Below are 14,931 nucleotides of genomic sequence, written 5' to 3'. Positions count from 1 at the left end.
TCATATAAAATTATATTAAAAACACATCTCTTAATTTTTATTCGCATTTTCCGGATTACCAAAATAACCCTATAATATTGAATTAGAGAATGACAACCACATTAGCTAATTGGATAGTGCTTAATAACAGTGATGGGGATTGAGGAGTGTAAGATAAAAGGAATATGATATTGAACCCAAGTATATATTATAATAAAAACCTAATATTGTTATATTTCCAAAGTGGTGACGAATTGCTTCTTAGATTTTAGGCAAGTTGTAAGGTTTCGGAGCCCACGACGATACTTTTGAGGGTTCATCCAACCTTTAATGGCCCAACAAAAGGAAAAGATAACTAGATAAGTATATTGTAATGTTTTGAACATTTCTCTAATTCTCTTTCACACTTTCACGACCCAAAAAGAAACTCGGATTTTTATGGATGAACAAAAAATACATATAAAAGCAATGCTGGCAGTGTATGGAGAAGAAGAATTGGTGCTTACACTTTTTGCTGTTCTTTTCATATTGATGCTTTTCTTCTACTTTCCAATTTGGAAAGCCAGATGAGGAAATAAAGAGGGAAAAGGCTTATTCCATGATAACACTCGAAAGAAGAGAGAACTTGCAACATCACCACGGCATCACATACCATATATTTAAGCACCTTATTGGAGGGAATATAAATCAACAAAAAGAAAACATTCCACGATGTCTAGTTAAAGCTCATGTGATTAGAAGTGAGAAAGGTTAAAAAAAGGTTTGTTAGTGTAATTTTCAGCTGATTCAAAGAATAATCTTCTGTCCTGTCGCACACATAACTATCCATATCGATCAAAGTGCCATAATTAATACTTCAATATTTTAATTTTTACACATAGTGCTTTTTTAGTGAAAAAGATGTGACATATCGTGCTAATTAAAAAAGGTGGGTGTATTTGATCGAGTATGTTAAACATGGGAACATGAAAATTTTGAAATAAAAGCACTGTCAGTACACTTATCTTTTCATTTATTTATCCATCCTAACAAACGGCAAATTATTTAACGCTATAAGATAATGGAAATACATTAAGTTTACTACTATTCTTTTTCTTTTGGGGGTATGCACTGTCACCTTTTAATACGGTGGGTCTGAGTTCGTTCAAGTCAACTAAGGAGACAGGAAAAATCATGGAAGTTTCAATTCCATTGGAATCTTTGTGTTAACATCCATATACAAATTGATGTGTCAGACATTTAACTCAGTTAATTAAAATTTGAATTATTATAAATCTTCCGACTTTATCTTTAATTTTCACGGATAAAAAAAATATACAAATTAATAACTATAGTGATAAGTATATAGTATAGACAAAATAAACACATGAAGGCCATTCTAGACCACAAGAATCCGTTGCTACCTTCTCAAACATGTCATTCCTTCACGAGCTAGTGTTCCCTCAAGGTCTCCTATAATTCTAGCCGTCCTAACTTCTAGACCTCTTTGAACTTCATGGAACAGATTCCTAATACTGTCGGCAAACCGGTTCATGTCAATGCCTGAACCTTTCTCCATCTCTTCTGCCACTCCAACAAAGCCAGAAACTATCTTGGACTGAATTTCCATCAGTTTTTGTCCTGTTGCAACTATGTATCTTTGCAACTGAAATGTCTCTTCTAGGAAGTGCTCCAGTGTTGATGTTTTCTCCTTTTCTCTTGCAGCATTGACATCTCCACGGTTTGCATAGAGGTCATTCTCGTGCTGAAATGAAGTGCAAGAAAATGATTGAATGATATGCTCAACTTTGCTATGCCAAATGGAGTTGGACACTAGCATTTTTTAGATGACAGTTAATGCAACATTGGTCCATTTTTTTTGTATATCATAAATGGGTGTTAAAAAGAAGCCAAAAATGTTCACATGGATAAATGATTGTAGATAAAAATACTAATAGAACTAATGCTTACTTACCATCCGTTTGCAAAGATCATCAGTCTTCTCTTGGAGGGATTGATATCTTCCAACTTGTTTATTCAGCAATGTTGTCAAGGACAGATAAGCCTTCATACCAACTTTGCTATCATAATTAATTTCTGCTTGTTCATCATTGGCTTGCCTTCCTGTTAACCTTTCAACAAGAACAAGTTGCTGATTCAGCCTCTTGATCTTGTAAGATATTCCAAGAGCATGAAGATCCATCTTCCATAGGGACTGTTTTGTTGTACTAAGGGTCTGGCTGGTAGATGCTATCTTTTCAGAAGCATCAGCTTCTACTTTGTTTGGACTTTGATTTTGCATAGGAGTAGGACTATCCTCCCTAGAAACACCCTTTTCTTCTTCAATCTCATTTTCTTGAGATTGAACTAGTAAATTAGCACTGTTAAGCTGGTCATGGGGCAGACACTGTACTTCCTTCTCACAATCTTCCTCAACCAAAGTTTCCATTGTTTCTAGCACTTTTTCACCTGGTTTTCTCTTGACAACCTTGACTCTTGACCAGACAGCATATTGTGCTAGTTCTGATGATTGTGGAGGCAAATTTGAGTTATTTTTTAAGGGCCTCAATTTTGATACAAATTGCTCTTTCAGGGAAGTCAGTTCATCTTCTCTCTCCAACAGTAAGGTCTCCAGTCTCATCTTGTCATGTCTAAGCTGTGTCACATCCTTTACCTGCCCCTCCACATGTGCCCGCATCTGTTTCATTTCTAATTCTGTTCTCAACAACTGCCACCGAAATGCCTCTAATTTCTCATCTTTGAGTCGCAATTGTTCAGCAAAAGCATCTAGCTCTAAGTGATGCCTTTGTTCAATCAAGGTTGCATATCTTTCTGCCTCAGCTCTCACCCAATCTTCCAAACGCTTAGCATTAGCAGGAATGGCTGGAGACAAAATAATAGGACAAAGGGTCAAGGCAACTCTATACACTAACAACAAATAAAAACAGAAACAATGCAAGTTTGAAGAACATAATCTTACATAAGTCTCCATTTCTTTGCTGCAAATAGTGATCAGGAAAGGGTGAAAGTTGGTCTGGTTCATTTGCAATGTGTGAGGACCCAGTGAAACTATGCTGCATACCTCTACTACCAGGGAAAACATCCATCCTTGAACTCAAATTCACCAACATGCTTTTTAAGGAATGTCTTTCATGCTTTCCTTCTGAAACAGCCTTCCACCGTTGTGTCTCCTGCTCTGCTTGCTTCCTCCTAGCCTTTGATAACTTAACCTCCTTTAACAGCATTTGCTTCTCTGCAGTGTCCAGCTTAGACTTCCTCAACATTGCTGACAAAATTTTATCCTTCTGCTCCAAATCCTTGTGAAATTTTGTGATCTCCAAAGACAATTTTTGCGCCATCAAATCCGACTCCTCCTTGTTCTCCGCCGCCAAAGCAAGCTCTTGTCTAGTAGCTTCCACTTGCTTCACCGTGCGACCAAGTTCAGCCTCAAGCTGCCTTTGGTTTGACACAAGCTCAATGAAAGCAGTCTTGTGCTTCCTGAGATCAGAAGAATGCTCTTGAGCTTCGCGCCGAGCAGATTCTCTCATTTCTTCAGCATCCCTCTCAACCTTGTTCAGCTTCTCTTCTAGCTCCTTCCTCTTCTGCTCCTCCTTTTCAATCTCATTGTCTCTTGACTCCACCAAAGCCTGCATCTCCTTCAATTTCTGATTCATTTCAGAAATTGCAGCATCCTTGTTTCTCTCCAAAACTCTCAGCTCACTCAGTAGAGCCCCAATTTGTTGGCGAAGTCTCCTCCTTTCACTCAACCAGCTTTGCTCTTGTGCTGCAAAGATCCCCACAACTTTCTCATTGGCCTTGGCATCCTCATGCCTCATTCTTTTCAGATTCTCAATTTCTCTCTCAGCAATTTTGAGCTTGCACAATCCCTCCACCCCATTTGGCATTCCCTTCTGAAGCTTCCACACAACCAACCCCAAGAGCTGAGCACTCCCTTGAAGCATTGTGTCACGGATTTTAGACCATCTTTCAACTTCAACTTGTGGTTCTTCTGTGAGGACTTGGAGTGCAAAGAATGCACAAGAAACACCAAAATACATGGGATACATGCTTTCGGTGTCACTCTTGTTGTCACAACTAACTCTATCCAAAACAGAAACTTCCTTCTCACCCATTCCTGTGAGATCGGATTCCCTGGCACCTCTGCAATTGAAAACCAAAAGTTAGAAAACAAAAACCAGCAAAACTGTAAGTCCCACATTACCTTACAACTCACATGATTCAGACCACATAAATGGGGGAAAAGCACAGACCCACTTCTGATAAAAACAGATCACAAAATAATTCAATAATTGGGAAAACCAAACCAACTAGGCTTAGTACATTGGCTAGTGCAATAATTGAGGAACAGCAATACCCGGTGAAATTGATGGGTGCAGAATGTGACTAAAGCAACAGTTTCCTTAAAAAACATTCAACAACTTACACTTGCCACTGCTGCAAAACAAGCCAGTGAAGCAGAAACTGCAGCTAGGGAAAAAGTATTATTCCAATGGACAAGTTAACTCCAGCAGTCACACCAAACAGCAAAGCTCTATGTAGCAGATGTGAAAGGTATCTTCTTCTAAAAAAGGGCCATGAAAGATGGGCGCTTACACGTGTAACACTGCACATTCGGTTGAAAAAAAAGGGTACTCTACTACTCTTACTCTACACTGAATAGAAAGAAAACTAATGAATTATGCTCCCTGGTTTTCAGTGAAACACTCCTCTATCAACCCCACATGCTCCTTCCTTTCTTTTCTTCTATTTTAATTTTCCCTTTCTTCTCCTCCTACCACCACCAACCCCCCCACTGTTTCACACTCTTTTCTCTTCTGCCTAAGGCCTTAACTTAACCATTTTAGCAAGCAAAAGCACTAGATTCCTGGATGCTTGTCACCATTGATTGCAAGAGAGAGAAACTCGGCAACAAAAAAGAATAGATATCCAAAATCAATTTGGCTTAGAATATTGAATCAAATCAGAGTTGCTTATCTGTCTATTGATCATCAAAATACTATACAATAAGACATTTCTGTAATAAAAAAATACTTGCAAGACCAGAATTTCAAGCACAGGAGATAAAAATTTTAAAAAAAAAGTAAATATCATAGACAGTATATTTTTTTTATGAAAAAAGGTTTAGGTAAGTTAAGTCTGGGAGACTTATCAGGACCAGGACTTCAAGACTCAAGGAATGCTTGCAAAGGTAGTTACAAATTACCCACCAATAAGTTCTCATATGGACAGTGAGAATCGAACCGAGATATTTTTTTGAGATATAAGTTTGTTCCTTAGCAACTGAACCAATCTTTCTTGATTAGACAAAGCATATTTAAAAGTGCATGCGAGCAGTTACATAAAGTATATTTTATGTTTTCCTTATACGTATATATGTATACAAGTTGAGAACAAGTGCTGGTTGCTTTGCAACGTGGTTTACCCATTTTTGAAAATTCGGTCCCTGTCATGATTGGTAATATATAGTATAACAAACAACAATACAAACAAGAGAATTAATAACCTTCTCCTGGACCACGTATCTTATCCGTGAATTAATCCTACGATTACTGGGGGAATTGTTTGCATCCATATAAATATAATACCTTCACAAGTTAGGAATAATAATTCAAATATCTTGTGATACCACCAATTCTACAATATCTGAGATCCTTGATAGTTGTTGTGGGGCAAAAATATATGTTGCGTTCAGTACATATTTCTCAGTTTCCAAGCAATAAAGGTGTTAAGAGTCATGATGGACCCCAAATACACTAGAGGAATATGCTTCCATATCTGATTTTGAGAATTGAGATATGTAAAAGCTGGAACCTGTTAAACAAAAGCTATACAACAACAAACTAAATTATGAATGTCAGGGTCATATACATACATTTTAATACATAGCAGAAAAAATTGAGATACTTAAGTAGGTGGCTTTTCCTAAGTCCAATAAAGTCTAGTACCAAAGGAAAAACAGAACTTCAATTATGTTTTCTTTTCAACTTTTATGGATTTTTATGGTTAATATGTTTTTTCATATAATAATACTACAATTATATACAATGATTTTTTCACTTATTAATATCATATTTTAATTTTGATTTTTGAGTCATAACCAATTTCTCAACCTCAAGCAATTGATAATAAACTCGTGGAAATATTATTGTTTACTAGACTCTTTTAATGATTATTCAATAATCAATAGCATTAACAGAGTCAGCCAGACATAAGTATCATTGATATTTTTATAAAATTTATTTTATTGGAAGAGGGATGACAATGATTGTTTATGCATAGCTATATGATATCATATATACTTTTGCCTTTATTATTGACCTGAGGATGACTCACCGAACCTTTTGCAGTTTTGTATATAAAGCTTTTCTAATTTCGAAAATTCAAGATCTGATATTGGAATGTGAACTCGGTAATGTCGGCTTCAAATTCTCCAATACATTGCAGAAATGTTCTTTTTTTTATTTTATTTTTTTAAATTTGATTTTAAAACTTCAAAGATAACGAGCTTGGAGGGGTTACCGGTAGATGTTGATATTTATCCACCTTGTTGACTAAATGACTACAATAGCATGACAATGAAGTGTAAGAAAATTTTGATCTTGAAGGAAGAAAATCGTAGCCCATGTTCCCACCACGGATCTCGAATGTTTGGTGATGCTTATTTTGGGGCCATGCAAATTGATACGATATCACAGACAGCAGTGTTGCATCGGTGATGAGTGAATGCGCAAATATATAAATGAGCTTTGCATCATATCATATATCAAAACTCCCTAGAGAGAAAGGGGAAAATACCTCTAACCTCCCTAGAGAGAGAGGGGGAGGAAGAGAGCAATTATTAGATAATTTTTGTCTTCTATTTATTTTTCTTAATATAAGGGGACAAAGATTTTCTGTAGAAATGAATTTCAATGCAGGTAAAAGTTAGGCATGTTTGGTTTAAGATTTTTTCGGAGATTATAACATGAATGATGACCATTACTCTTCAAACATGCTAGTGATAATTTCAATTATAATCTTCAAATGTAATTTCAACATCCTCCTCGCTTGATAGGCAATCCTTCCGAGGAGATTCCTTTGATAATTAAAAACTAGTTGAATAATTACAATTTAGTAAAACCAGTACAATAATCTCTATGTAAGTCTATGCTAGCAGTCCCAACCCAACATGCCAGTGAGTCAGTGACGTCCTGCCATAGTTTGGGGTGCCTCCCCAGTCTACCAATTTTTGTAAAAAGAAATAATGTAATTTCAACAAAAAAAACAATTTTTAATACTAAACTTTGAAACTCATAATTAAAAATCAGCAACTTATTTCATACATTTTTAATAATTTTACTATAAAATTTGGACAAATTGGTGTCGCAAGTAAGCTTTGAAAAAAAAGTCAAATTTAACAATAAATTATCTTAAAATCATTTTTTACCTAACATTTAAATGCAAAACCTATTTTATATAATTAAAACAATTAAAACACGGTCACTGACAATTTCCTATGGTCTAAGAATAAGCTAAAATTCTCTTTTCAAACATTTTCTATTGCTAACTAAATAATTAAATAGATTATTTATTTTTTATTTAAAGGAATCAAAGAAAAATACTAAAGGGAATACAATAACTCGCTTGTGCTCCTCAATCAACTGAATTATTATATGTATACATACTACAAAATGAAAATGTAACTCAGAATAATGAATTGATTGTATATTCTTGCATAATAATTTTTTTAAAAAAAAACTATTTCGGTTTCCAAAAAGAAAACTAGTCACTACCTATCAACTCAAATACATCATCCTTCATGCACAGTTGCACAGTGAGCAAAATACACAAATCTTTGTGCACGCCTGGCTTTGTTCATTCTATTGATGGTAGAGAAATGCAAACACACGCATTTTCTGTACACATAATAGATAGCATCAATAATTTCTAGAAAATTTAGTATAATGCAACCTCTGGTGCAAATTGCAAAGCAAGCTACTAATTCCACAAACATCCTTGGGAAGGAGAGCATGCAAAACCGGGTGGGGTAGGACCCTACTTGCACTCCATGAATATGCACATGTAATCAAATGAAAATCCTGGTATACACATAATCTTAACGCAATCTAACTACAAATTACGAGATTTCGTTAAAAACAGTTTTATTCTCAGCCCGTTACTCCTAAGCCAGGGAAGAACCCACTTTACCCACAAGGGGTAAGTCTCTTATTTCCTGCACCTCGTGGATTATCATCCTTCCAGTCATCCCAAGCCCTTGCTTTCTCCTGTGCAGCATCATCTTCATCATCGTCTTCTCCTGGCTTTGACTTCCTATCGTTGTGCCAAGATGAATTGGCTTCTTCCATGAGTCTGACATTTCTCTCTTGCCATTTGTTCATTATTTCCATTTCTTTTAGCCCAGCTTCCTCAATGCTCATAGTTGGCATCCTTTCATAAAAGTATTCAACTTAGCATCTCAAAATATGTAACCAGAGTGTAAGTCCATCCTTAGCCTAAACTATATTCCTATAAGATTTGTCTACCAGTAAAATTGGACAACTCTACCTAATCAATTCTCTCAATCATAGGAAACCAATGGGGATTGGGGAGTCCTAGGCAATATAACACTGAAAACTACAAGGAAATAAAACTTCATCTCTTTTTGGGCACATGGTCAGTTTAAAACACTCTTATATTTCCCTATTCCAAAGCCTTTCTTAGCCAGGTTGCATGCATTTATTGATAAAGGGGATAATGCGTACCTATGACTAGGTTGGAAGACCTGAGCTGCCATTCTTTCTCTCTCAGTTGTTATGTTTCCATTTACAAGGCTAGCCGGTCCAAATATTAGTGGTTGATGCTTGTGATCGTGTGCTTGTGAAGCCTTTGCTCTTCCTTCTAGAACATCTTGGGCGAAAGTGGCACATGTGATTGGTGATGATGGCTTAGTGTACCGTGCACGAACTGCAGAATCATGATGCCAAGCTTCTGCTTTCTTGGCACGTTCATCAAGAACATCCTTAGAGAACTCCTTATCCCCATCCTAAAACATGGAAAAATCACAAGAAACAATAAGTAAAACCAAATAAAGTCGGCAAAAAATGTACAATTTCCTGTTCCTTTTTAAAATAGAACATGTCTATTATATTTAATTATATATGCTACATTTGGCCTGAGATTATAGAATTAGCTTGAGAAACATGCTATGATCTCTTAACAAAGTTAGCTAAGTATCAATTTCTGCTACTTCATAACATTTCTTAAAGTTTTAACTTTCAACTCAACACCGTTTCATAAAGTAATAAAGATTTCCAGTGTAATAATATTATCAGTGTAAAATAGTAGCAACAGACCCACAGCTGACTGACTAGGTACACACAACAGTGCTTCATTAAGTATTTGACACACCAAGCATTGTACTACCTTGGATTGTCTATCCTTAACAGCAGAAAGCATCTCTTCCTCTTTCTTCAACATATCCAGCAGATCTAGTGCCTGAATATGGCACAAGATAAACATGAGAACAATGGAAATAGAAGCTTAAACAACTGAAACTATTGCATAAGTACAAACCAACCTTACAGATTGCCAAAGATATGGTAGTGATCCAAGCCTGAAAAAAAGGGGGGGAATAAATGAACGGTTCAATGAGCAGATATAGTTCATACTTCATAGCAGTCACAATTACACACATTTGAAAAGCCAAAATCCATTTAATAAATCACAATCCAGTCAGGCAACATATATGACCACTATAGGTCCTAGAAACCAAATTTTAAGAGCCTATCCCAATTTTTGAAATATATCCAGTGAGTGCTAATTATCAATGTTTACAGAAGAAGTAAGCTGAATTTAAGCCCATCTAATGGGAAGCAGATGAATCACATAAAAACAGATTTTCAGCAATACATGCATATAGCATAAGCTCACAAAATACAGCATCACACTAAAATAAATAGCAGATCAGACACAAACCTCTCTTTCTTCTTCCCCATCATCATCCAATACTTCTTCCTCTCCTGCCTCAACAGGGGTGGACAGGGCAGCTGCTTTAGTAGAACGCCCACGCCGTTCCTTTTGCTCTTTTATTTCCAACAACTTTGATTCTGCAGCTCTCTGACGTTTGAACCTAGCGATCTGCACAACAGCAGGATTCAAACTTGTAGTGCCTGAATTCTATACAAAATCATGTTATATAATTTATACAAAAAAAAAATGTACACCTTCCTGGCCCTCTGATCAGCAACAGTTTTTGATGCCCCTTCAATGTAAGATTCTAACTCCTCTTTTGGGACCAGCTCCATTGCTTCGCAAAATGAAATAAACTCCTACAAAAAGGCTGTCTTCAGTAAGCTTTGATTGAAATGAATATTACAAAAAATTAATAAGGAGTTGTCCATATTATGTTGAATTGGCTGTTGGTGAAAAGGGGAGGGGGTTCCTTTCTACGGTTCAGCTCTCACCTTTAGTTTTGCCTGGGAAGCCTTTAGAATATGTATCCTGTCATCCTGTGCTAATTTTTCTGTCAACTCCGCAAGATAAAATGGCACCTGAGGTAATTATGACATGAAATTACTAAAATAGTAAATAAAAGGTTATCATTATTAAGTATTAACTACTCAGTCATCTTTAACAATCTGTACTAGTTAGAAGTTAAAACAGATGAAGCAAATATCCCATGGGTGGTGCATACGTCTAGCCTTACCACATTTATACATATCCTTATACTTGGTTCAACAAATCAGGGGAAGAAATGCATAGTGATGATTGGATTTCCTTCTAAATACTCATTTGCCGGTACTATTTGTTGCACATTCCTTTTATGCAAAGCTCAGGGGGAAACAGCATAAACAACCATTCCAATGATGAAACTCATTCCATTAGAAAATCCACCACTAAATCTTTCAAGAAGCTGAATAGCAGCTGAGCAAGGCAAGTGAGTGATTTGCAAAACAACATATTTTCATTCTCAAAGGCAGCTCAAAAAAGAGCAATTCTATTTTATAAGAGAGCAAATAGTATAGTACCCTGAATTACTACACTGACGCACAACACCCTGCATGACCATCTATCTTTAATGGTAAAATATGAAATCCAAACCATTCAACAAGAAATTGAAATAAAGCCCCTTTAGGCACAACAAAAGTTAGTGCAAGTTTCAATTACGATATTAAAAGTATCTTCACTAATCATTTTCCTCTGGTTTGATAACAGATTCTCAGCAGAAACAGTTATGGTTAAAATGTTAAACACATGAATATCTTTTAACTTGTGTTTGGATTGGTAGAGTAGGATGGTTCACAATGGAGTAGAGTAGAATGGAAAGCACTTTCTGCATTATTTGGAAGTTGAAAATCGATAGTTTATAATGGAGTGGTTATAGTTAATCCTCCGGCAGAAAGATAGGAGGAAGCCAAAAGGTGAAGCAATGTATCAATATGCTCAAAGGCTTATGTTTCACTCTAAAAGCATCATAAGCTTAACCTAACTGCACATTACTGCTTCACGCACATGGTTTGATGGATTGGTTTACCAATGTCCGACTTCATAATAATTTCTCCAACTCTGGGAGTTGGAAAAATTGAGTACGATGGCTCTATCGCTAAGAAAAAAAAAAGCTATTCAACTTTTCCAAACACGATCTAGATAGGTGCATGGTGGTATTCATTTTTCCTTGATTATATAAAAGCTAAAATAAGTAAACTGAAACGTATGAAAGAAGAATAATGATCCAGTGAAGAAGTACGAACCAGAATGTACTTGAGATTGGTGGTGCTGATATCTTCTTTGGTCTCGTTGGGAGAGAACAAACCTAGGTTATTGACCATGTCCTCGCATCTATGCAGAGCCTCGCACCCCTTCTTCACAACCTCCCGAACCCCAAAAACAAAGCGATGAAGAACACAAAAAAAAAAAAAAAGAGACAGAATGAGAAGACTAAAGCGTACCTGGTCGGCGGCGGAGGCGGTGGCGGTGGCTGAGTTGTGGATCTTGCGGGCTTGCTCAAAGAGCGCCGGCAACGGCACGTCCTCCATTCTGCAGCTTCCTTTCGATTCGATTATGAAGCAGCCCGTTGCGTTAAGAGAAAGAAGGAAAAAATGGAGAGTGATCGAGAACGAACAAGAAACAACTAAGAAGGGCACACTTCCTTGTGGAAGGGTGCACGCTACATACACATACGCCCTCCACTCACACCTTGCCACTTCAGCACTTCTTAAACCAAAATATCACTTTTAAAACAGTTTTATTATAATATTATTGAAAAATACTAATACACATTTTTTTATGCTTCTAATATTATATATATATATGTATATTCTTTTTTTTATATTTCAGTATTTAAAGAAATTATCGTAATGTAATAATCTAATTACTTTATTATAAATCAAAAATATATTTTATATATTTAAAGATACTTATGTTCATATATTTAACATTATTTATTTAAAACTAGTAAGAGGATGAAATTGAACCAAATTTAAAATATAAATGGTTAAATTGAATTTTTTTAAGCAGAAGGAATAAATTAAATCTTAACAAAAAAAAAAGACTAAAAGTAAGTCAAAACAAAACTACTTTATTTTATACTCAACAAAAATTTTCTTTAGGTTCAATTGATAATATAATATATTTTTTTTAAAAAATTAAATATAATTAAGCCTCGAACCAAATAATTATGATTATTATTAATAAAAATAAATATCATCATAATTGTCACTTGTCCAACAATTTTTTTTTAAAAAAATCAAGCATATATAATGTCACTATATACAACATTCTTTTATATATGAATACATCCATCTTGTGTTACAACTTAGAAGTAACGATGATCTGATCATAGAAAGTTGGTACAGGTAAATTGAAAAAAGAAAATGGTAATAGCATTCAGTTTTGGCCAAACATAGATCCATCTCGGTGTATTATATGTAGGACTAGGATGGGATTCATTTTTTATTTTTGTCAGAAACTCATTTCATTTGACATGACAAGGACATTCAACGGATTGTACGGGCTTTCAACCATTAATTACAGGGTCTAGGTCTGTGTTAACAGTGAACAAAGTTATGAGTTATGACACAGCCCATCTAATGTCAACTAATCTATGGCATATTTAGTGCCAACCTCATTGTCCTTCTTAGACAAAGTTTTTAATTTTGGTTAAATTATAATCTCACTTTTAATATATGATTATATTATATTAATTTTACATTAATAATAAGTTATTGATTTGAGTAATATTTAATTTTTTTAAAATTATATCTCTTTTTTAAAACTTTTTTTATATTTTTTAAAATTTAGTTTAATGTATGAGTTTATTAAACTAAAAAAATTTGCCTTGTTATAATTCTATTATTATCATTTACAAAAAAAAACTCCATTATCATCAATTAATTTTAAAACTTTAGAAAGTGGAATAAAGATTTCTAAACACACAGTTCAAAGCCAATATGATAAAGAGCTATTGCCATGAGATATCTTAAAATAAGTTTTTTTGGTCTGAGATCTGAAAATCACTTTGGATCTCAACTAACTCAAATAGTCAGATTGATCCGAGTAAATCTACTTGATAGTGACAAATATGAAATCTCTAAATGTTAATATTTTTTTCAGTCATAAAGTTGGAATCCAAAAACTTCATTTAAATAAAACTAAATTCTTTACCACTTAGACTAAAAGATATTGATAACTTAAAGTGGATTAATCTTAAATCTAAATCACCTCTTGAGAACAAAAAAAGAAGAAAAGCTCCAGTTTGTTTAAATAAATAAATAAAATAAAATTGTGAAATTCATTTCTTATTTAATGATTTTCACCGATGATTTTATTTTTTTACAACTTTAAACCATTCTGAAATTCATTTCTTATTTAATGATTTTCATTGATGATTTTATTTTTTTATAACTTTTAACCAATATTAGAAATGTGTTAGAAGTATATTAAAAAAATGTGTTTTTTTTTTCCTGAATTTTAAAAGAAATATGTTGAATAGTGTGTTGTTGACACTCGTGATGTATAACATGTTTGATTCCATGTTGATATGATAAAAAATACATAATCAATATAAAAGTCAAAAGCTAACAAAAGAAACTTCGAACGTTAACTGAGAAAATGGCATGATTTTAGAAAGAATTCGACGTTGATCCAAACATACATTTCATGATTCTTCACATAAATAATGACGATGCCTTCTGAATTTTGAATTATACTAGAAAAAGGTCATCCATACAATCGACCCTTGCATATCTATCTTAAAATCAATATAAATGTATATGCAGCTAATAACGTATGATTAGTTATAGTTAGATGATAAAATTATATAAATTTTAAACTGTGTATAGCATGAGAGCGTTTAACAGTTACAGATCATGTAATTAAGTTCAAATGCCCATAATCAAGTGTTTGAACAAATAAATAACTTTGGATAAAGGTAACGAGAATACATAACATCTTTCAGCTGGAGATTGAATTCTAGAAAGAGAAAAAAAAAAACCAAGAACTCTTATTTTTTCAAAAAATAATGTTTTTTAATATGTCCCTCCCTAATTTTTTTTTTACAAATAAAATCTAAAAACTAAAAATTAAATCATACCATTAAAAAATAACAATTTTTATTTTATTTTATTTTATTTGATATTATAAGACACAAAAAATAATCTAAAAACCCAATTCTACAAAACATTAATGTCAAATATAACACGCAATCGATAATGAAAGGAAGACATGCACTAATACAAATACACTATTGAAAACGTCAATCAGATATTTAAAATTTGCTATTTAGTTATGTTATGCTGCATCCGGTAAATATTTAATATTCCTTAGATCCGAAGGCAGCGTTGCCAACTTAGCACAATAATTGCAGTTTTTTTTTCTTGACATCCATATGGTCTTATCTCTACAAAGCTGGGACTACGCCTGCAACGTGTTCATTGCCCATGTGCTGGTACCCTGAAACTGAACTCTTTTTGTCGA

The 14,931-nt window shown here is 34.2% G+C and overlaps 2 protein-coding genes across 6 annotated transcripts; both read right to left on the bottom strand.

Moving 5' to 3' along the window:
• Positions 1-1,243: 1,243 nt before the first annotated feature.
• On the bottom strand, positions 1,244-5,324 carry LOC100815082 (myosin-11). Of its 3 annotated transcripts, none has more exons than XM_006581588.3 (4): positions 5,187-5,324; positions 2,939-4,119; positions 1,934-2,841; positions 1,244-1,723 (listed from the first exon to the last, which is right to left on the bottom strand). In XM_006581588.3, the coding sequence occupies exons 2-4, from the start codon at positions 4,089-4,091 to the stop codon at positions 1,379-1,381; spliced, it is 2,406 nt and encodes an 801-aa protein (XP_006581651.1). In that variant the 5' UTR covers positions 4,092-4,119; positions 5,187-5,324; the 3' UTR covers positions 1,244-1,378. The 3 variants fall into 3 exon arrangements, with proteins under 3 accessions (XP_006581651.1, XP_006581650.1, XP_040872372.1); XM_006581587.3 differs by lacking the exon at positions 5,187-5,324 and adding an exon at positions 4,403-5,177; XM_041016438.1 differs by lacking the exon at positions 5,187-5,324 and adding an exon at positions 4,193-4,375.
• Positions 5,325-7,725: 2,401 nt separating this feature from the next.
• LOC100780847 (PP2A regulatory subunit TAP46) lies at positions 7,726-12,140 on the bottom strand. 3 transcript variants are annotated; one of them, XM_003526671.5, is made up of 9 exons: positions 11,907-12,096; positions 11,709-11,828; positions 10,422-10,508; positions 10,182-10,286; positions 9,934-10,095; positions 9,536-9,571; positions 9,382-9,453; positions 8,721-9,001; positions 7,726-8,406 (listed from the first exon to the last, which is right to left on the bottom strand). In XM_003526671.5, the coding sequence occupies exons 1-9, from the start codon at positions 11,991-11,993 to the stop codon at positions 8,163-8,165; spliced, it is 1,194 nt and encodes a 397-aa protein (XP_003526719.1). In that variant the 5' UTR covers positions 11,994-12,096; the 3' UTR covers positions 7,726-8,162. The 3 variants fall into 3 exon arrangements, with proteins under 3 accessions (XP_003526719.1, XP_040872371.1, XP_006581647.1); XM_041016437.1 differs by having other exon boundaries at positions 11,709-11,819; positions 11,907-12,094; XM_006581584.4 differs by having other exon boundaries at positions 11,709-12,140.
• Positions 12,141-14,931: the final 2,791 nt, after the last annotated feature.

Source organism: Glycine max, chromosome 6, assembly GCF_000004515.6.
Source record: "Glycine max cultivar Williams 82 chromosome 6, Glycine_max_v4.0, whole genome shotgun sequence".
NCBI lineage: Eukaryota > Viridiplantae > Streptophyta > Magnoliopsida > Fabales > Fabaceae > Glycine > Glycine max.
Note: the sequence above shows the minus strand (reverse complement) of the source record. Positions and strands in the feature narration are given on the sequence as shown.